We start from the raw sequence: 22281 nt of genomic DNA, 5'->3' as shown, positions 1-22281 counted from the left end.
CCTTATCCTGTTGGCCCTCAGCCCATCGATCCAGCCTGTTCAGATCCCTCTGTAGAGTCTCCCTACCCTCCAGCAGGTCAACACTTCCTCCCAGCTCAGTGTTGTCTGTGAACTTACTAACGGTTCATTCAATCCTCTCATCCAGGTCATTGATAAAGATACTGAAGAGAACTGGACCCAGGACAGCCCTGGGGGACACCACTTGTGACTGGCCTCCAACTGTACTTGTCTCCATTTACCACAACTCTTTGGGCATAGCCATCCAGACAGTTTTTTACCCAGCAGAGTAATTTCATTTATTTCTCCTTCCTTTTAGTCAGGACGAGGATTGTTATTAAAAAAATTACAGATAATCAGTTGATATTTCCAGATATCTTGCATATGTGTGTAGTTATTTTTAGCTGGAAGCAATTCTGTTGTAAAAGCTGTTTTTGTAAGAGCTCCATTCTAATGTAAAACCAGAGGAAGAAGCAAGCATTCAGTATTTTCTGGGCTCCCTGACATCTACTTCATCATCCCGGTTTTTTAAACATGCCCGTAGGTAATGAACGCGCTCCTGTGCTTAAAGCCTGTTAGCAGTTTGAACGGCAACCAGCCTGACGTGCTGCTTCATACAGATCCCACTCATGCTAACACCTGCATGAAGCAAATGAGAACGCTGCATGATTATGGGCACAATTAAAACTCACCTGGATTTACAATGACATTTATGCTTACAATATTTGACAATGTCTCTTATTTCTATGGAAAGTTAACTATTTGCATTCCTATGCTCTGTCATGACAGTATCTTAGAACCATAGAATTACTAGGTTGGAAAAGACCTTTGAGATCCTCAAGCCCAACTGTACCTGTCAACTACTAAATCATATTCCTAATGTATGTAAGATGTCACAAGAGATCCTGAAGGAGGTAGCCATTTCCAATCAGCTAGTGAATTTTCCATCAACTCTTTCATCTGCCAAGCCACTTTTGGATGTTTCCAAAGTGTATGTAATACTGTCTGTTTCAGAATAAGCCGCAGATACATTCATTAAAGAAAGACCTTTAAGAAATAGGTGCCCAAGTTGCGTTAGTTTATCTGCATTGAAAGTCACAGAAGGTAGTTGCCCAGTCCCCTACTAGTTCTTGACAAGTTGTTTCTCGTTGGTTTTGCATGGGTTTATGTATATACCTATTAAGGTTTCTGTATCTATATACCAATCTCTAGCAGTTACTTCTGAAATTGCAAACAATTTGATAGAGTTTTGTGAATTTTTTGACCAAGAAGCACAATTATTATACAAAGCACTGGAAAAGGCAACTCTACTTTTCTGGTTGGAACGGTTTAGCACCCCTCTGCCAGGTCAGCAGCTAAATGTGGGGGCAGTTGTGGTCACAATCCACGCTCCCCAGGGAGAGGGAAAAAGGAAATGAGAAAGAGAATTGTGGATAGGAAACTAAAGCTGAAGCAGCTTTAGTAATACCAAGAATAATAAAAAAGAAATAATATTGATAAGAAAATAATAGAAGATATTAATATATACAAACTGAAATCCTTCCAGTGACTGTATGTCACCACTGATTCTTTTAATGTTGTATTTTAAATCTCTAAGCATATCTCTCAACTTTGTCTTCAGCACATGGACAGCCATTGGGTTAAACACAAGGCTAATATTAAATCTTTTTGTCATATCTTACATCTTTTAAATATATGTATTAAAAAAAATCATGTGCTTCTGGGGATGTTTTCTGCAATTCCATCTTCAGAAGATCCGGTTACTGATTGTACTAAGTAGGATGCTGTGTGTTTTAGTTAAGGAGTTTTGGTGTCTTCTGAATTGCTGGAAAATTGCTAAAGTTATGAACGTCAACATCTTGCCACTTTTATGGGATAGCACAAGACTAGTATTTCTACTTAGTCTGAGGTTACTTTGTTTTGTTTTTACTTTTCAAATACATCTTCATCATTGCGGCTTATGAATTTTGTTAAGGTCTATAGTACACTTTTAATTTAAATTGATTAAAATTGCATGTAGACCTTGTGTTTTCTCTTTTTGGCAATCAGGGCACTAGAGGGAGAGCATTCTTTTCATATGACATGCATACAATCCATGTTCCGTAGAAAATAATGTAAAATCCTTAGGCACTTCAGTGCATTGCATTCTAGTTTATATTATCAGCTCATTGTTGCCTTAGTTCTAGAATTATGAGAAGCAAAGGGTTTTTTTGCATATTCTTTGTAGTGCTTTAATTAATATGAGTGATTCTGTAGGAACTATAGGGGATAGCATCTGTACTATGTTGTATTAAACTTGCCAATTTTATCATGTAAAGTTGAAAGGAACTGAAATGAAATTAGGCGATTTACGCTACTGTAAAAGTAGTAGGCTGTAAGAGCCCTTCCACAGAGTAATATTCCAAATAGAGTTCCCACTTACTTTAATGGTGCAGATCAGAATGTGGATGTATCTCCAGTATAAAACAAAGTGAATCAAGTCAGGTCTAATATCTCCTTTGACTTACAACAATTTTATTTGTTATACAGACAAGTACACATGCACAGATGCATCACTGTGCATGAGAATGGTGTCTTTCTGTCATTTCTTGTTTGTGGTAATGAGTTCACCTTTTTTCAGTTTGTCAGCTTTACTGACATTAAACTATAGATAGTTTTAATAAGCCCTATGAATATAGATATTCATTAAACTATAGATAGTTTTAATAAGCCCTGTGAAGGCTATCAGGAGCTGAGAGCATGTGTGGAATAAAGCAGTATGAAATAATGCATGGGTTGTTTGCTTTCATGTCGTCTCCAACAACATGAAGGTGTAAGATGCTTGTAAAATATTTTGACATCCTTAGATTAAAGCTGACTTAACCTAAATTGAAGCATATGGATTATGTATATGTGTGATGACATGTATACACATACAGTTATCTACTGATAGGCAAAGCCGGGCAGAAACTGAATTTATGACTGAGTTTTGAATGTCTGAGACAGTAATTACATACTATAAGGATAATATTCTTGAGACAGTACAGTAAACATATCCCAGTGATCAAATGAAACATAGAATAACTGAATTAGCACCATAACTTCTCAATTTCAAGCTCTTATTTTCTCTGCTACCCAAAGTATGTTTCAGTGTTTAATGACAATGTCGTATCCAAACTTTTTCAAAACAGTAGTGTGATACAATATGTTTCTGTACTGCAAAGAGCTATGCTTCAAGAAGTATTGCCAGTCAGTACCCCAAAAATGAGTCAGGGTTTTTTCTTGTCTCTCTGCTACTTTCTCCTCTTTTCCAAATCCGTGTCTACCACTCAGTTACTGCTATTCCAGCAGCAGAAGTTAGTATAGGCTCCAGCCAGTTTTTCACTTCATTCTTCAGCTGTTCTGATCCCTTTAAAGATTTCCATACAAGTCACTGAGAGAACTTTCCTGAGAACATTCACATTAATCACCCAGTAAGATTATATGTCTGAAAAAAAGGGTTCCGCCTTACTTTTCTTTCTCTCCAAGGTCTAACAGTTGCATACAAAAATGGCCTTAATTCAGGAGCCTGCCTAGGTTACAATTACAAGAACCTTCTGCATGACTTGAGCTAGCTAATTAAAATTGTCATTACAGTCTGAGCCATTGAAGCAAAGAGCCAATATATCATTTCTCTCTGCTTTACAATTTATATATTTTAAGCATCTAATAGCCTTCATGGGGATCATTGCATTCATTCGTAAGGCTGTAAGTAGTTACATTCTGGCCCATATTTCCAAAATTGTCCCTTGTATGTGGCATAATTGCAATGTTCTGGACTCATAAAACCTATCCAACAAAGTCTTCGGTGTACATGCTCATGTGGTTTCTGTTCATTTAGTTCAAATGTAAAATTTTTCAGTGACTGAAGATAATGGCTTTTGACTGTTAGCCTCATCTTCTGATGCATGTGACTACAGGGTTCTTCTGTGATGTCTCAGAAGTTGTAAAGTTCCTTATATTGTGTCAAGTTAGGGACATGAGGCTCTGCCTCACCTCTATTACTTTTTGAGGGGCACCAGTCATTCCAGACATCTCAGCCCAAAACCTGTTTTGGCATGGTGTTGACAAATTATTGCATACTTGAAAACAGCTACCCCTGAGGTTTTTTTTATTTAACAGATAATAGTTAAACACACAAATATACAAATATATGTTGTTTGCATTTGTATATATTTATGTGGGAAGAGATGTAGTCTAGAGATCTGTATATAAACGTATCTCCATGAAGAGTGTAATCAGAAGAACAATTTATTATTTTTAGAGGCTAACTCAAGTTAAATAGTGGGAATTCATTCTTTTTTCCCCTTTTCACATTCATGGACTTCCAGCCATATCTGCACACAGGACAATTACATAGATGTAGTGAGAAAGAAATATAATTCACACAAAAAACAACTGTAAATCTGCAGTTTAGGCTTATAAGCACTGCCCCTTAACCATGCTGATGGAGAGCATGTCATTAATTTCTATAGATGCCCCTCAGAGGGTAGTGACCCTCAAACTAACAGGAAAATTGGTCTGATTTCAGGTATAACTTACTATCCTTTTCATTTTTAATATGTTTCTGTGTTTAGTGGGTTATTGAATGGATTGGAAAGTGTAGTGGAGCTGAAGTTGTTTTTTAATTAAATATTTTCACTTCTTTTCAGTATACATCTGCTCTGACCTATGATGCTGTTCAAGTGATGACAGAAGCTTTCCGTAATTTGCGTAAACAGAGGATTGAGATCTCCAGAAGAGGAAATGCTGGAGATTGTCTTGCAAACCCAGCTGTACCCTGGGGTCATGGTGTAGAAATAGAAAGGGCATTGAAACAGGTAGCTACCCTGGAGTGAATGCAGGGATGAGTGCATGTGTGAAGTTCTCTATAAATGCTTGAAAAAAGCCATCCAGTCTCCGAACCTGCCTGGATCTTGCTGGGAATAATGCGGAAGTGAACTCCTCAGTGTCTCATACTAAGATAATAAGAGTCTAAACTGAATGGTTTTGAGATATCAGTAATCATTACAATACAAAATGCATTTTCTAAAAAGAAACAAGCTTATTTTTTCTACCACTTTCATCTTTGTCTGTACAGGTTCAGGTGGAAGGTCTAACAGGGAATATAAAGTTTGATCAGAATGGAAAGAGAATCAATTTTACAATTAACATCATGGAACTCAAAAGTACTGGTCCTCGGAAGGTAATTTGAATTGTCTTACAGTGTCTTTAAAGGTTTTACCATGCTAAGCAACAAGTTAAGGTAGGTAATTAAACACTGTAGATTAATTAAAGCATAAGTTGTGATACTGTTTATTCATAGGTGTGTTCTACAATGGTCTTGCAAAACAAAGTAAAAATAGGTATTGTTTCTTTCTAACAAAAATGAGTTGTTATTTCTGGTAAGTACTACATAAGAGTATTTTCCTTTCTGTTTTGTTGACTAGTTTTTTTGCTTGCTGATCTGAATTGTTAGCTGGTGTTTGGGGAAATATGCTTCTAAACGATAAATGCAGAATGCGGCTTTTCAGTGACGTTTCTTTAAATGTGATTATCTTTCTCCTCTAATTCGAAACCTTTCAGGAAATGCCAGTTTCTCATGTCTTCCTAATCTGGAGTATTTCATAACCCTCTCAGTCCTACAGTGTGTGGTACTGATACTAAAATCTGTTAATATGTGCATGAAAATCGTATAAGTATATTAGACAAATGAATTTGGACAGATGTCATTAGTTCAATCTTTTTACTATTTGTCATAGTCTTTAACTACCTAAATAGAATTCTTTACACTGGTAAATTCATAGGTAAAATAGTTGTCAGTGAGCATAAATCAAGGGTGTAGTAATAACATACTTTACATTTTCTGTGAAAGTTCGTATTTACTGTTATCTGTGCATCCTATAAACTCTCTTTAGATTGGATATTGGAGTGAAGTGGACAAAATGGTTGTGAATCCTCTTGATGGCCCTCTTGGAAATGAATCTTCAGGACTAGAGAATAAGACTATTATTGTCACCACTATTTTGGTAATTAACTTCATATTTTGTCAGAAGACAGTCTGTCCTACAGTGATTTGTTTCTTGTCATGATGTTAGTTTAAATATACCGTCTTTTTATTATTTGAGGTTGTGACCTGTTACTTATACATAAATAAAATCTGGAAATTAAGGGAATGTATGTGATTCAGCATGCATGTTTGTTCTGTAGAAGACAAAACAGTCATTGACTGAACGTCACAGAATGTTGAAATTCATAGACCTGAAAGTGGAATGAAATACCTGCTTTCAAAGGAGAGGAACTTTTTCTGAGAGGCAGAACCGTATTGTTAAGTTTTAGAGAATTGATTTTGCCAGATAGCAGAGAGACTGGTTCTTGCGCTTCAGAATTGTAGTTGCTACAGGTTTGTGAAATGTAAAATAAACAATAAAAGTTGTATTCCAGTTGTCTAGAAAATAATGTTACTTAGTGTCGTAGAATAGCATTTTTCTGTAAGTTGCACGGCTTCTTTATCAGTTTGGACAAGTCACAGACTAGCAAAGGAAATTCACTGAATGCAAGAACAGTTTGGTAACAACTGAACAGAGGAGATGCATTACTTTAATATGATTTATGACTCATCACCAGTTTTTGCTGATGATAGGACTTTACTGTGTAGTTATAGATATCTTACCTATTTGTGTAGTAATTCAATAAAGATGTAGCCTGGAGAGCTTGGAAGTGTTTCCCCGGGGAAGGATGTGATTGTGAAATAAGAAAGAATTTTCTTGTATAAAGACAACAACAAAAGCAACTAAATGCCTTTGCCTTCTTCCATCCAAACTGTATAAGAGAAAGAAACTGATTTTGGAACTTACTCTTTCTTCTCTGAATCCTTAACTCCTGTTAACATTCATGGTCATTATTAACATACTGCTGGGAATCACTATACCTGTAAGTATTGCTGTTTGTGTATGACTGTGGAGAATGCAGCTTTTAAATCTGTTGCGGACATGTCGCATTAATAATCAATAGCTAACATATACGTAGCATGTATGATTCAGATATTACCTTCTGTCTTTTCTTTCACACATTAAAGGAAACATATTAATCTATGAAGGGCACAATTGGTACATCTGTCTCTTTACCAAGTAACTAAGGCAGGCCTTTTCTGTGCAGGAGTCCCCATATGTCATGATGAAGAAAAATCATGAAATGCTTGAAGGAAACGATCGATATGAGGGCTATTGTGTGGACTTAGCTACAGAAATTGCTAAACACTGTGGATTCAAATATAAGCTCACAATTGTTGGAGATGGCAAGTATGGGGCAAGGGATGCAGACACGAAAATCTGGAATGGGATGGTTGGAGAACTTGTTTATGGGGTAAGAAAATCTTTTGTAATAAAGCTGTTAAAGATGACTGGTGGAAGGAGTGGGATTTGGTTTAGTTTTCTATGTAGAGTACAGGAAAATTATCTGATTTCTTTGATAGTTAGTAAATAGTATTGGCATGAAAAATTTTGAAAGTAAACATGAAATTAGATTTTAAATGCAAATGAAGTTGGGGAAACTGAGTACATATTTCATCCTTCTGACCAGGTGAAAGGCAAGGTACTTTACTAACACATTTAAATGTCACTTCTAAAAAGTTATATGTAAAAAGGGAAGGTTGAAATATGCTACCTCATGATTTTATATATTTCATTAAGAAGAGTTTCAACTAAAAATTTCTGAAATCCTCTACAGGACATGCTTGGTGAAAAAATATTGCTGGTGTCTCTGCTGTCCTGTTTTCTGTTTGTGAAATGCAATAGAAACTAAACCATTCTTTGTTCTGGTCATTGTACTAGCTATTATTGGCTTTTTTCCTTCCTTTACAGAAAGCCGATATTGCAATCGCTCCATTAACTATAACTTTGGTGAGAGAAGAAGTGATTGACTTCTCAAAGCCCTTTATGAGCCTGGGGATATCAATAATGATCAAGAAGCCTCAGAAGTCCAAGCCAGGAGTGTTTTCATTTCTTGATCCGTTAGCATATGAAATCTGGATGTGCATTGTTTTTGCCTACATTGGGGTCAGTGTAGTTTTATTCCTGGTCAGCAGATTTAGCCCATACGAGTGGCACACTGAGGAGTTTGAAGATGGAAGAGAAACGCAAACTAATGAATCAACTAATGAATTTGGGATATTTAATAGTCTCTGGTTTTCCCTGGGTGCCTTTATGCAGCAAGGATGCGATATTTCGCCAAGGTTGGTTACTCACTCATTTCAACTTTGTGCATTTTTGGTCTCAGCCATCTCATCCAGAGGAGGTTCATGGTGCATATATTTTCACCCTTGGAAAGAAATTAATTGCTGGGTTTCCCCTTCCTAAAATCAAAAAAAAGTCCTTGAAATAAAAGCAGTTGTCTGTGACATAGGGTCACGATGTATTTGATCGATATTGTCTTAGCATCGATCATATATTTGCAAGTGAAGTTATATACACCATGCAGAGACTGCAAAGTGCATAAGGTTCATTTCATGCCTTCTTGGAGGGGTACCGTGTTTTTGCTGCATATTCCCATTTTACAGTTGACAGTGCATATGGTTCACAACAACTGTAATGGGAAAAAAGGATAACATACTAGTCACAAACTACACAGGCAGCACTTTTCCTCTAAAACGCATTATATATTATAACACTGTTATTAACTCACTGTTTTTCTACAGGACAGTCTTGAACTGAAATAAAAGTCATATGATGGCTCTGATTTCGTGTGAATAGTTGCAAAAAACTGCTGTTCCATGGCCTAGTTCTAGAAAAGTCACAGAGGAAATCACTACAGTGAATTTGGAGGTCCAGTTTATAAATGCTTAACTCCTCATGGATTTTCACCTGCTTTATTAGGGACAATTGTAAAGCAGTTAATTCCTTTGCAGCTCATTAAATATTTTATTTCCCTTGTGCACAAGTGCTTCTAGCCTCGATTCAGCAAAGTGGTAAGTAGGTAGGCAATAGGTAAATATCTACTTGCTACTTGAAGGAACTATAATAACAAATGAAATAGGGCAGCTAAGGAAGTCAATTTAGAAGATCTACCTAATTATACTAAGCAATTTAACTTTCTTCTAGACATCCTAAAGTAAGACAGAGAACAGGTCAATTTATAATGAGTTGAGTGGTTAGTGTGCAAAATAAATCACACCAAAGGAGTGCTTCTTGGATATAAGTCGTCCATCCCAAATGGCAACAGCAGGTTTTCAAGTTGTTCTGCTGTGGAAATAGCATTGATTGTGTGAGAACTTCAGCAATTCTGTGTAAAGGCTGAGGTATGCCAGCCTTTATGATGAAAGATGTGGTGCATGTGGCACATAACACAGTAAGAACTATATACAAGAAATGAGGCAGTGAGGAAAGAGCAAATTGTTTCAGGTCATGAGAAGCTGTGTTAATTTCAGTCCTGTGGGGTTTTTTTTATCGATTGCACACTTCACAGGTTTAGTTGTCTGCAAAGTCCTCTATTAGCTACAAAATTATTTTTATTGAATCAAGGCCATGGTAGAATAATGATTTCATAATTATTATTTTACTGGCTATTAAAGCATGACAGTTGTTGTGCACAGTTTGATAACTTTTCAAAGGTGATGTAAGAGTTATGATAGTAAATGGTCATAAAAAGTGCATGAAACTTGGATCATTTTCAAGAGTCAAGGTTTAGTTTCAGTAAGTGTTCAACAGCACTTTATTACATTGTAAACATACTTTTAGGAGAGGGGTTAGTTCCTGTATTACCTGTTTATTGTAAAAAGGGCTGAAAACACCTGTTATTTTTGGGTCTGCACCAAAATTATCACTATGGAATTTGAATTCCCTGCAAAGGGATCAGACCAGATATGAAAAGGAATATCTACATGCATCATCAAAATACGTTTGTGAAAGTAATTTTTACACTATTATAATTTCTCTAATAAAAATTACAAGCACAGTAAGAATTTTAAAGTAGACAGTAACTAGGGCTTCCTGACTCACTTGGGAACTGGTCTACAATAGCCCTCCCCATGTGCTGTCATGGATAGCGCTGAAACAGTAGAGTAGAGTAGAACAGAGTGCTGTATTATATGTTAACGATGACTTATAGCAAACTTCGATTCAACTTTTTTGAAACGTGAATGTACTCTCAGTACTGCTATATAATTTCTAAATATAAAATGTGATGCAGAAATTTAGGTAATTGTGCTACAGAAGTTTTTATTTTAGTATTTAATAATCTGATGAATGAGGTGCTTATAAAGTGTGGGTGTCTATAATTATCAGTCTTTAGAAATTTTTCAAACTATACATTAAAAAAGGAAATAATTTATTTAGCTGGGACAGACCTTAAGAGAAAATTTTGAATACAGAGACACCCCAAAAATTTACTTATAAAAATGTCATGTGGGAGCATAGTGTCTGGGTTGGCATTGAGCTTATTCCTTTTTTAACATAGTCAGTGGCAACTTTGCTGATGGATCATGGGCTTTTGAAGATTATTGTTGTTTATAGCAGGTGTCATCAATATAGTATAAAGTGCCATAACATTGCCAGTTATTAAATACACAGTGCCAGAGATTTTACATTGCAAACATATATTTATCATAAAATTAAATCTTTCACTTGCAGAATTATTTTATATTTGGATTAACTCTAGGTCAAAATAAGTTTGTAATATTTTTTCCAAAGGTGACAGAAAGCACATTTACAGAACACATCTCATTATAGAAGGAACTTGAAATAATTTCTTTTCTATGGTCCTTTTTTGATAACATATTCTGGACCTTATCTGACTTGACTTTCATGTAGCAGAATTATTGAGTGAATTATGTATTCCTATAAGGTCTAGTTTGGAAACAAAGTAGTAAGCAATTTCAAACTTCAAAGGATCTTGAAGAAATGGCAAGTTTGATAATAATGGCAATATTAATATTTCTGTTCTGTTAGTTTTCTAATATTGGAAGTGATTGAATTTGTCTAGTTATGTGCCTTATATTGTTTTATATATTTTCTTGAGTTCTCTTTTCTTCTCTCTTCTTGAGCAGGAAATGCAAAACAAAGATCCAAAGAGTCACCCGCTGCAGTTAAAACCATCAAATTATTATTATTTAAAAATATATCCTCTTCACCTTTTTTCTATATTATCACTGATTGTTTCATGTCCAGTCCTCAGTTCGTTAAATGCTTGTATCTTTCAAAAGTTGTGTGCACTTTTTAGTTTATCGATATTCCCTGGGGTAGGTTTTATTGCAAATAATGCTATTTGTTTCTCAGTATAGATTGTCCACAGCAGCATAAGCCATTGTTTTGTGGAAATCAGTCTTTGTCTCAATGTCTGAGGAAAATAAGCAAGCTAAAGCCACCTGATTTTTATGTGTATACTGGTTTATCTGAAAGCACTGTTTCACTGATTTTGTTTGATTCTTTTCATAATATCATACATTCACTTCAGATGGTGCTACAAGCTTATGTGTTAAATGGAGCACATTATGATGGGAGTGGTTTCCTTTCAGGGTGTTCTGAACTTTGAAGAACTGAATCACTAAAACTCCCTAAAGTAAACTCTGGAGTCCTAATTTCAGCGAAGTCCAGGAGGTGTAGTGGACTATGCCTTGATTTCCCATCTGATTAGTATGCAGAGCTGTGCTACAAGACATAGTATAATGCATCATTTGCATAAAACTGATAATATGTGTTGCTTTATAGGACTTTCATTTCACTTTACAAATCCATTTAATACTTGTTATTAGATCCCTGTCTGGTCGCATTGTTGGAGGTGTGTGGTGGTTCTTTACCCTCATCATAATCTCATCCTACACGGCTAACTTAGCTGCCTTCCTGACGGTTGAGAGGATGGTGTCTCCCATTGAAAGTGCAGAGGATCTTTCCAAGCAAACAGAAATTGCTTATGGGACGTTAGATTCTGGCTCCACTAAAGAGTTTTTTAGGGTAAGAATTTCTACTTTTTAGATTTCTGTTTTATTTTGAATAGGTCTTCAATCATGTAAATGTGTTTTCCTTAGGCTTTATTAAAAAGTTGCTATAAAATGTGATATGTGCAGCCTAACTTGCAAGTATAAGTGTTTTTGTTTATTCATTATTGTTGCATTTTATTTTCCGTATATAAAAGTGAAAGTCATACATCTCAAGGCAAAAACGGCTGTAAGGGATTACTTAAAGAGTATTCCACTGCAAAGTGAAAAACAATGTATATTCAGAGAGGTGAGTTAATTTTAGTTGCGTAAGTTGTAAGAGAGGTGCTAACAAGGCTATTTAACAGCTGTGCTGTATTTTAGATAGTCACACAGTGGGATGTGGGAAAGTCCACAGTCATCATGTTTGAAGAAGTATTTCACATGATTTATCAGCCTTGCACATGTGGAATATGATACAAACCTACTGGCTACTGTAGGAGATAGATGCATACCTGCTTTTGAAAACAGTTACTACTTCTATTTGCGTTACAGTAATGCCTTGGAAGCCTGTCAGTCCTCACCTTCTACCTCTGCATATTACAGTTTTAAAAATGTGTGAGACTTGCCATGTGTTAGTCACAGGCCGCCCTTCAGAAACCACCTAACATGGTGAAATCCATCCACCAAATGAGTGAGACACTAAGGCTGCTGAGAAAAACAGCGTGACTGTTTTGCCTTGTCTGTACGCTCTGTGTCTCTCACTGTAAGATGAAAGTGGATCTGAAATGCCACAAATACGAAAAACCTATTGTTTTCATGCTTTTCAGTGGATGGTGATTGTTACTTTTAAACAAAATGTGGTTTAAAATAGTTATAAGTATTATGTTTACATTTGAAACAGCCTGACATGAAAGTGAAATGAAAAACGTTCTCACAGATATATTTTTGTGTGCTGTATAGTCAGAGCAGTAACTTCTAGCTTATAGTTTTCACCAAATACTGTAATGCATACCCAACTGGTAATGTGCTAGATAGGAACCATATTTGTTTCAACTGTAGCATTATTTTCAGATTTTGATGATAGGTCCAGTAATAAGACCTGATGATGATCATATTCCTGTTGGCTAAGTGAAAAGGTGTAAAACATCAGGTGTATAAGGTAGTAAAAATGAGATCAGGTTTGTACTATGAGCATTGAGAAACATCTAAAAGCATACAAGCATGCATTTCTGCTTTTGTGAGTATACACCTTTTAGATCATGGCTGTACTGAGAATTAAATGTGGACCAACAGTGAGTTCTTGTGAATAGTTTCTCTTTAGAGATTTTTAAGCTTTCTTTTAAAACAAAAAATGTTTGTATCTGCATGCATCAGTATGTAGTTTTTGTGCTCTTAGCACATATATACTTCTGTCCAATTACGCTTACACAAAACTAGTGTTTCTGGTGAGTACCTCTGCATTAATGACTTCTTGTAAAAATCAGGTGAAGGCTTTGTGAGGGCATATTCTTCACCTTTTGTTAAATCAGCTTTGGCTCTGCACAAACAAGGCTAAAGTTCTCTCTGGAAATTCCTTCTTAGCAATTTCTGTTACAAACAAGTTGGTGCACTGTGTGTAGCGCAGCTTCTCAGCCTGATGGCTCTATCTTCTACTTGCTGAAAAACACCTAAACTTGCCCAGTTATTTTCCTAGAAATAACAGCTGTCAGAATTTCTTTCTAGGAGGCCTGAAACTCAAGTTTCAAGAATGAAACTCTCTCTGCTGAAGGCTATGTGAATAGCAGTCTTTAGCACTAAGGAGACTCAAATTTCACCGGAGTATTTCTGCATGGTGGCTGGATTGGAGTGGATGTGTGATTTTTATATGACCTGAAATTAGACTTAAATTCTTTGAACAGCTGGAAGCTACTTGAATATTTTTCTAGCAGCAATTTAAAAATGGAATGGCTTTTTTTCTGTGACTGTCATGAATTAAAAGACACATTTGGGTTTTACTCACAGTTAGTCTTCTGCCTCTTCAAGAAGTGGCATTACTTGCAAGTTTGTTTTCTGTTAACGGGATGTATACTGAATCTAAATATTCAGTAGTTGAGCCTTAATTCCTGGAACTGCACAAAATTAGGGATCTAGAAATATAACTGAGAACAAGGGATGAAAAGGCACTGTACTCTTATGTCCTAATGCTGCTTTAAGATGAGGGGCAGAAGCTTGTTACATCCTGTGTCAAAAATATCAGTGCAGAAATAATGTATTTAACAGTATTTAAACATTAAACATTTTTAACAGTAAACATCAGCAGGAAACTATTACTTCTTATTGCTAAGATTATAAATACAAATTTTTTCTTTAATAGCAGATCCATCAGGTCTCTTGACTATTTATTTGTAAATACCAGAATGTGTAGTATTTTTTCTCAGGAGCTCTCAAAGTTGCCACTAACAGAACTGTATGATCCAAGTCTTCAGGGTTCTGTTCCACTGCGTTGGGATACTTACCACTTCTGATACTTACTAGTGCCTCTTTTTTAGGGATAGTGCTTTTAGATTTCTAAGGGAAGCAGAAAGCCTGTACAGTAATATATAGTACATTGCTGTTGTGTTTTCTCTTGGGTTTACAATGTTAAATAATGGGCAAAACATTAAAGAAAATGTGTGTGGCTGTGGTTTTCCGGAAGTGCATTGTTTTTCTCACATCGGGAGTAGATTGTAGTGATGAGAATGGTAATAGGACTGCAAGCACAGCTTGGAAGATCCAAGAGTCATTTCAGTCAATCTTGTATAGGCACATCATCTATCTAATTGTCAGATCACAGATAACTACTTCATGGAGCAGTAAATGGTGGGACAGTGGAATTCATCACTCTGGAACGTACCATTGACACTATCCACAGTCACTCAGTATTATTACCTTCAGTGATTTCTCAGCAGCTGCTGTAGACAGAATTGATGTATGCATTAGCCAAGACACATAGTTGAACTTTGAAGGGGAAAAAAATGTCATTAACCCAAGAAGACAGAGTACTGCTCACCTAACACTGCAGGAATTAATTTTGAGTATTCTGTTGACTCCTGATGTTGCTTTGCTTACTTTCATGGGTTGTGGTACTGGAAGATAGAAAGTACAAATATGTAAGTATACAAGCTTAACATTCACTGGAACATTTCCATGTTTTCCACCTGCTTTCCACCAACATTAATATCAAACTGAAACAAAGAGAACAAAAGCTAATTGCTTTTAAAAGTTAATCAGGTTTTTGTTGTATGCCCAGCTATATTCCTACATACAAACCTGATAGACAATCATGCTACCTTTTTTTTCTATTTTAAAAGATGAATTATAACTAGTCCTATGTGTAAGGTAAGAAGACAACTCAAAAAGAAAAGTAATATGTGCAGCGCGGTAATTAACTAATTTATGTTCTATCTGCGTTATTTTTTTGTTTAAAATTTGTTTGTATGTACCTGTTTTTGGTACAGCATGACATGCACAGACCAATCTGTTTTGTTCTAACTGTTTTGGTGGCCTTTAAGAGTAGGTGCTGTGCCAAAATAAAAGCAAGCAGAACTGCCTCATAACAAAGAAGTATTCTTTAGCTTTCACTGAAAGACTACGCAGGAGTTGCTTATTCTTGTTATGAGGCATGAGTTCCAGGATAAAATTTGGGCATGGGAGGAATGCCATCAGGATGTGATAATCCTTGCTGTCTTATAAGGAAGTCCTCTTCCATAGTGAAAAGCCAGCAACAAACATAAGAGCTGACAAGACCCCTTGAGTCATTTCTCCTGCTTCTGTCATGGGAGGCAAAGAAAATTTGGCCTGAAGATTAGTATTGCTGTCATTTCTGAGGATCTTCAACGTGTTCCAGTGCCTTTAGATTTATGAGTACTTTGAAATATTTTTTTATCTCATAAAGGTATTTAAATTGATGATTGTATTACAAGGGGTGATGTAAAAATAGAGAAAGCATACAGCAGTCTGCCTATGAACCTCTGTCTGTCTTTGTGCTCATATTCAAAGCTTAGCAAATCTCTAAAATGACTAAGAAAATAAGAAACACTTTTTTTAAATGGAATTGAGGTAAAAAGTTATGAATCATACTTCAGCCTCATTTTTTGAAGTTTGAGATGTAGAAGAATTATAGAACATACGTTTCCAGAGTTAAATTTTGACAGCTCCACAGAAGCCTTTGAAAGGCAAAGGAGATAAGACTCAGTTACGAAATCTTCTGTAACTTTTACCATCAACTCTGCTCAGTACCTTAAGAGGCAGGGGCTATAGGACTGGCATTTCATGAATCTCTGAAGGAAATAGGATTAGAGTATGGGTTTGGCTTTTGAAGTTTTAACAGGAAAAAAAGTTGCATTGCTGAAGTACTGTGAAGAGGCAGATCTGAGCATTGAGATAATGGAAAGATTGCCCTAAAGTTTTTGTCAAGTTTTCTTATGTTCTGACCAAAGTATGATGTGTGTAGTAGGTAATTTTGTGCTGAGTAAAAAATAATTTTCAGCAGTATAGCTTGAAGATTCTCCAGTGTTGTGTAATTTATTTTGTAAATTGATACTCTCTAAAGTAAGTATAAATGAGTATAAATTCTGTTTGCACTGGTCCTGGGGGCAGACCATTCCATAATAGTACACTTGTAACAGTTGGAACCATTCTTTTATTTTCCAGTCTAAATTTGTCATTCATTGTTACTAAAACACTAATAATTATTATGTAGATTTTTTCCTTCTGGGTTCTTTTGTTCCTAATGGCATTAATACAGAGCAAGTGTGAAGTTTTTCCTGAGCACACATGCATACGTGTGTGTGTGTTGTAGTTTGAATTGCTCCTGAATGTAGATAAACAGAGGTATATGCATCACAGCAGTGCTTGTACAAAGGCATTAATATTTCTCTTTTCTGGAAATAACTTTTCCCAGTTGTATCACACTGTTTTCTGCTAATGATTTTGATCATAGCAATAGATTTTAATTTCTTTTCTTATTATCAGCTGAAGGTTTTCAGTTTTATTGCAGATTTTCTTATCGGTCCCAAAGTGCTGGACCATGCTTTTGAGCTAGAAAGTTTTGTTTCAATTCTATCATTGTAGTGCTCAGAATTTTCCACTTCTTGTATGTAACAAATGATTTCTCATTGTCTGGCTTGATGTGTTTTGATATGTTAATTTCCTTTCCTCCAAATCCTAGTAATATCTGTTTCAAAATGTTTTCACTCAAAAAAATATCATCTGAAGCTTCTAAAATATCATCTGAAGCTGTGCATGCTTTGCAGTTTAGATGAAGAGAGTGGTAGTTACTTTAAATACTCTTCAGACAGCATGTTTGTGATTCTAGAGAGCAGGAATAGGACCTGCAATTCACTTCAGAACAGTGATTCCTTGCGAAAGTGCTTTTGTGTTTTGGGATTTAGTTTTTCCCCTCTCCCCCGGTATGGATACAATAATTTCTTTTTTGTTTTGCATCCATCTTATTTTGATCATTTCCATTTCTGTACCCCCATTCCTATTACTTATTCTTCTCTTACTTTCAGCTCATCAAAACCAAAGCTGAAGTATACAGTTAGATTATGATCGTGTGTGTAGACTGCCTCTTTTTTGTGTGTTTCTTCCCACCACACCGCAGATATGCTTCCCTTTCTCTCATTCTTTTTTCACCCATGAGGTGTGAAAATCTGCTACTGTTCGGTGTTTTTTGCAGCTCAGTTTAAATGACATCATCTTTTCTTTATGTTATCAGGTTTCCTTGATCAAATCAAGATCCTGCTTACAAACCCATATTTGTATTACACAGCAGAGCTGTATTAGTAGATACTGCATCATGACTGTAGTAAAACTGTCCCTCTATCAGTAGATTTATTACAGTAAAGTTACTTCTAGGAGTGAACAGAGGATTTTCCTTGCAACCAGCACTTAAAAAAGAACAGATGGATTTAGCTCATCATTGTGTAAATTAGTTTGTGGCATTTATCTGAGTTTTTCATGAAATGAGATTGAAATGGTCTGCTTTGATTTGTAGAATATGTTGAATGATGGGGAGCTATTTTGATTCTATTGAAATTGAAATTCATAAGTCTCAGAGGAGTCATTTCAGCAAGTATTTTAAAAGCAGTTAAATGGTCTTGAAACTTACAACCCTTTGTAAGACAAGCCTTCTTGAACACTTAACTCTTCGAATCACCTGATGAATATGATGGTGACATAAGGTCCTTGTCTTACACAGTCTTAGATAGGATTATTGTAAGCAGGCTTTTTATTAATAAGATCTTGAGGTAAAATGTTTTACAACTTTTATTAATAAGACCAAGTGTATTAAAGATATTTTAAGTAGTTCAGTTAAGTAATGGAACTGAAAAGCCATAAAACTGCATCTTAAGAACATGCAACTTATTTTTACCAGTACTGAATAAAATTAGCATTATATTACAAAATTTAGATCTTCCATCTCTTTGAGCTTTCATGCACCTTAAGTGTTCCTCCCATATAAGCAACATTAAGTGTTTTAAAGTACTTCATCTTGAGCTAAAGAGGCTGAAAAGCTGATTTTGTCCTCTCTGTGTTTTTTGGATATATCAATAACTGATTTACTGTGTAAATTGGTAAGATTGATTTGTTGTTACACTTTTTAGCTACTATTGACAATACCAAGTCCTGTCCTTTTATTCAGTATGGAAGATCAACAAGGTGGTTACACAAACCGTATTAGAGAATTAAAGTTCTGAGCTACAGTACAAGATCACGAGCTAGGAGAATGTTAGTAGTTTGAGGAGCTATTTCTGTCAAAGACACGCTAGTTGTAGTACCCCAGTTTTAAGAATAGTAGGTCTTTGGCAAAATTGAAAAGTTATCCGATGACCCACAAAATACAGTTAATTAATTTGATAAAGCTTTGCATAATTTAATTTCCTAATTAGTTTCTTAATGAAAACAGTATTTTACATTTAAGTAGGATGTATACTTTGTAGTAATAATAATTTTCATGGTCAAAATGCTCAGCGGTGACATGATACAAAAAAAAAAAACCTTGTTAGCTCCTGGTGCACTTTTGTACATTGCTGTATTTTCAAACAAGTGGTAAGTAATGGGAGAAAAAGTGTTTATTTTGAATATTAGTCATTCGTACTGTGATGCTGATGTTGACTGAAATACCAAAGCTATGACTGAAATATCAAAGCTATCATTAGCTTTTAACATTTCACACACTGTAGTGTCACCTTGCAATCCCAATCAGCCACAGTAACTTAAGAATTCTCTTTCCTCATGGTTTAGTCTGCTGTTGCTGATGACTGCATTCTATTCAAAAGGCAGTTGGTTTTCACATGTATAAAATACATGGTCAACTATAGGACTGGCCAAACTCAAATAACAATGTAATGTGCTATCTTTTTCCACGGTGTATTTGAATTTGGATAAGTACATGCTTTTTTTTAACTATCAGATAATGTTGATTTTATGAATTAATGTATGTGTGCATGCACAGAATGCTCGATGAAGGTCTCTTAACATTGCCTTTTTCTACATCATTTAGTTCTACCTTTCAAATAACAGATAAATTCTGAAAACAAAATAATGAGGGAAATAAAATGACACAGTTCCAAAAGAATGTATTATTAAATATATTGTGTAGCAACAGAAACAAAAACCTTAGAAGTAACAAGTATCCCCTAGGTAGTGGCTTGTTGCTCTTCTTATATTTCATGAGTCTAGACAAGGTCAAGGACTAGGTAGGGATCAAGACTGAGCTGTACAAATTCCGGCGTGATGCATGGCAGCAGAGGACTGTGTGGCTGTGGCAAATTCTGAGTGCTATTTTCTGGTGATGTTTTTTTGTTTCCATGGCTGTTGGGTCAGGTATTTCCACCTGCACTTATACAACAAGGACCCTGTGAGCCATCTAGTGGGAAGTTTCTTCTTAGCACTTGACCGTGTTGGAATTACATGCCTTGTGCCTTTATCTGTTACTGTCCAGTACTCTGTCATGGGACTTCCCTCAACCTTCCCACTTACCTACTGTGATCAGATTTCTGTGAAGTGATGGGGAAATGGGAAGCTGCTTTTTATTTTTGAGTCTGAATGAAATAGGCAGGACTTTGCTATACCTGTTACTTACACACACACACACATATATATATATATCTCAAAACCTGTAAAAGTTAATTTTAATAAACCAGGAAACAACAGTGTAAGAATGAGTGTTAACCCATGATGGGAATGAGGGGGAGCATCTGGGTTTAATTAGAGAGTAACTTTAGAGAATGAGACTTCAGTGAAGATGAAACTCCTTCATATGAGGCTGAGGACTTTTGAGTCCAAGCCTGAGTGGGCTGAGTGGGAAGGAGGAGATTGAGCACCCTGCAGAGCTAAACATTGGTAGCTCTACTTCCAGGGAAGTGAGCAACAGCAGCAGGACCCAGGGACATACGATAGAAATATATGCTCTGGTGTTGATAGAGTCTGTCAGGTATTAAATGACCTGACTGACTTGGATCTGCAGGTGGAAGTCTCTTTCAGGCATGGAATGCCATTTGCTATCTGTTAGAGGACTCACTCGTATCTATCCTATATCTATCAGGGAAAATTACAGGCAGAGAAAACTGCGATTTGGATTTTTACTGATATCTTATGGTAAACAGCAGTGGTGAACTTTGTGTACTGGCTTTTCAAAGATGGTACAATATACCAGTATTTAGGATTCCACTGTTTTTTAGGATCATATTTTTAAGGATCTTCTTGGATGGAACAAAAATAGTGCATACAAAATATGGCAGGTGTTTCGAGAAACAGAAAAACCTACTAAACCTTCAGCACACAGTTCTTTTTCTCATTCATTCTGGTCATGCTGAATATATCCAACCCTTCTGATATCGGTGGGTATACTGAGTATGTGTAGATAAATAGACCAGGATATGCCACAACAGATCTGCAAGGGAACTTTCAAAAAGCCAGCTGTGCTGATGTACATGTAGATTCTGGTAATAGCTGGAATGTTTACATGTTAGAAAGCTTTCAGTGTCTCTTAGTACTACCACAATTTGAATACTAGTAGACGTAGAGAGACCGTGGAAAAATCTGAGCCTGAAAATCTTCCTACACTAGATTCTGGACAAAAAATAATGGTAAGTCTGGGAAAATGATAATGCTGTACTACAAGAACAGTGAAGCCTTGAGAGGTAGTGAGAGCATTACTGATGCTTTTATATTTTATTAATTTATTTTTTAAATGGTATGACTGTAGATGTTATATTTAGAGGAGAATTGCAGTTTTGAAGTGTATGTTACGAGATTTCTCTAGTAGAGAAGTGCTTTAATACATTTTATTATAATACAAATTTAGTAACTTGCACATATAATAATATCTAACAGACATACTAACTACAAAACCAAATGGTCTTGGTTTTCTATAGAAGAAATGTAATAGCTGAGTTACATGCAACATAGTATTAAATTTGGCAGTAGCTTTTTGCCTGCTTCACATAATGATTTAGATTGTCTTTTTAAGAAATACATTTAGGGTTGATTATCAGCTACAAAGATATTTTTATGAGACAACATAAAATGTGAAATGTTAGCACATTTAGGTTTTCTACTCAGCTTACTTAGGAGATGATAAAAAAATATGTTTTCTTAGTTCTTTATTAGCATTATACTGTATGTGACAATATGAGAAATCTAACTTCATATACTCTTTGCAACTGGCAGTTGCTATTTACTGTGACTTGTCATGTGTCCTATTTTGTCTGCTATTTCTTTGATAACTGTGCTTCCTTTTTGGTGACATGTAGGTAGCAAATATTGGTTTCCTCTATTTTTTTCCAGGTTAAAATATAACAATCAATTGGTAGTTAAAACTGCCACTTATAGTTATAACTACCAATTGGTTAAAGCTCAAGAAATGTACTTCAGGTAACAGTCTTCCTGAAAGAAATCCCTGACCTGCTGACTTGAGTTGTTGAGGCATGTGGAATATTACAAATAAGAGCAACCGTGAAACACGTGCCTCACTATTAACATTCCCTTCAGGTTTCACAGCAATGTTAGTTTCCTCTGTGGAGCAATCTGAAGTTTTCTAGTGCCACTGACACATTTCAGCTCACCTCTCGTTTGCATAATGAATAGCTGCAGAGAGCTGTCAAAAAGAAGATCATGTTTGAGTGGGAATTTCTGATGAATATTTTACTGACGTTTGCATATAGACCTTATCTTTTAATCTAGCACACCTCTAATAAAGGGAAGGTAGCACTGTTTTCTTGAATTCATTAACAATTATAACAAATCCAAAAAGCCATATATACAATGACAGCATAATATTAATAGCAAAAGAGAATTTAAGTGCTGCTGTCTTTTAATATTGGGTAATGCACTTGCCTAAAAATAACATA

The 22281-nt window shown here is 35.7% G+C and overlaps 1 protein-coding gene across 5 annotated transcripts in view; it reads left to right on the top strand.

Moving 5' to 3' along the window:
* The window catches only part of GRIA2 (glutamate ionotropic receptor AMPA type subunit 2), a 96310-nt gene that overhangs the window by 62292 nt on the left and 11737 nt on the right, over positions 1–22281 (top strand). For all 5 annotated transcript variants that reach the window (XR_008449589.1, XM_009565712.2, XM_009565713.2 and 2 more), the window contains exons 7-12: positions 4668–4835; positions 5096–5200; positions 5913–6023; positions 7153–7359; positions 7857–8227; positions 11741–11939. Coding sequence is in view for 4 of the 5 variants with exons in the window: in XM_009565712.2 (XP_009564007.1) it covers positions 4668–4835; positions 5096–5200; positions 5913–6023; positions 7153–7359; positions 7857–8227; positions 11741–11939 (1161 nt within the window). In the remaining variant the exon portion in view is untranslated. The remainder of the gene's footprint in view (positions 1–4667; positions 4836–5095; positions 5201–5912; positions 6024–7152; positions 7360–7856; positions 8228–11740; positions 11940–22281) is intronic.

Source organism: Cuculus canorus, chromosome 4, assembly GCF_017976375.1.
Source record: "Cuculus canorus isolate bCucCan1 chromosome 4, bCucCan1.pri, whole genome shotgun sequence".
In the NCBI taxonomy this organism is placed as follows: domain Eukaryota; kingdom Metazoa; phylum Chordata; class Aves; order Cuculiformes; family Cuculidae; genus Cuculus; species Cuculus canorus.
This window is presented reverse-complemented; position numbering and strand designations above follow the sequence as displayed.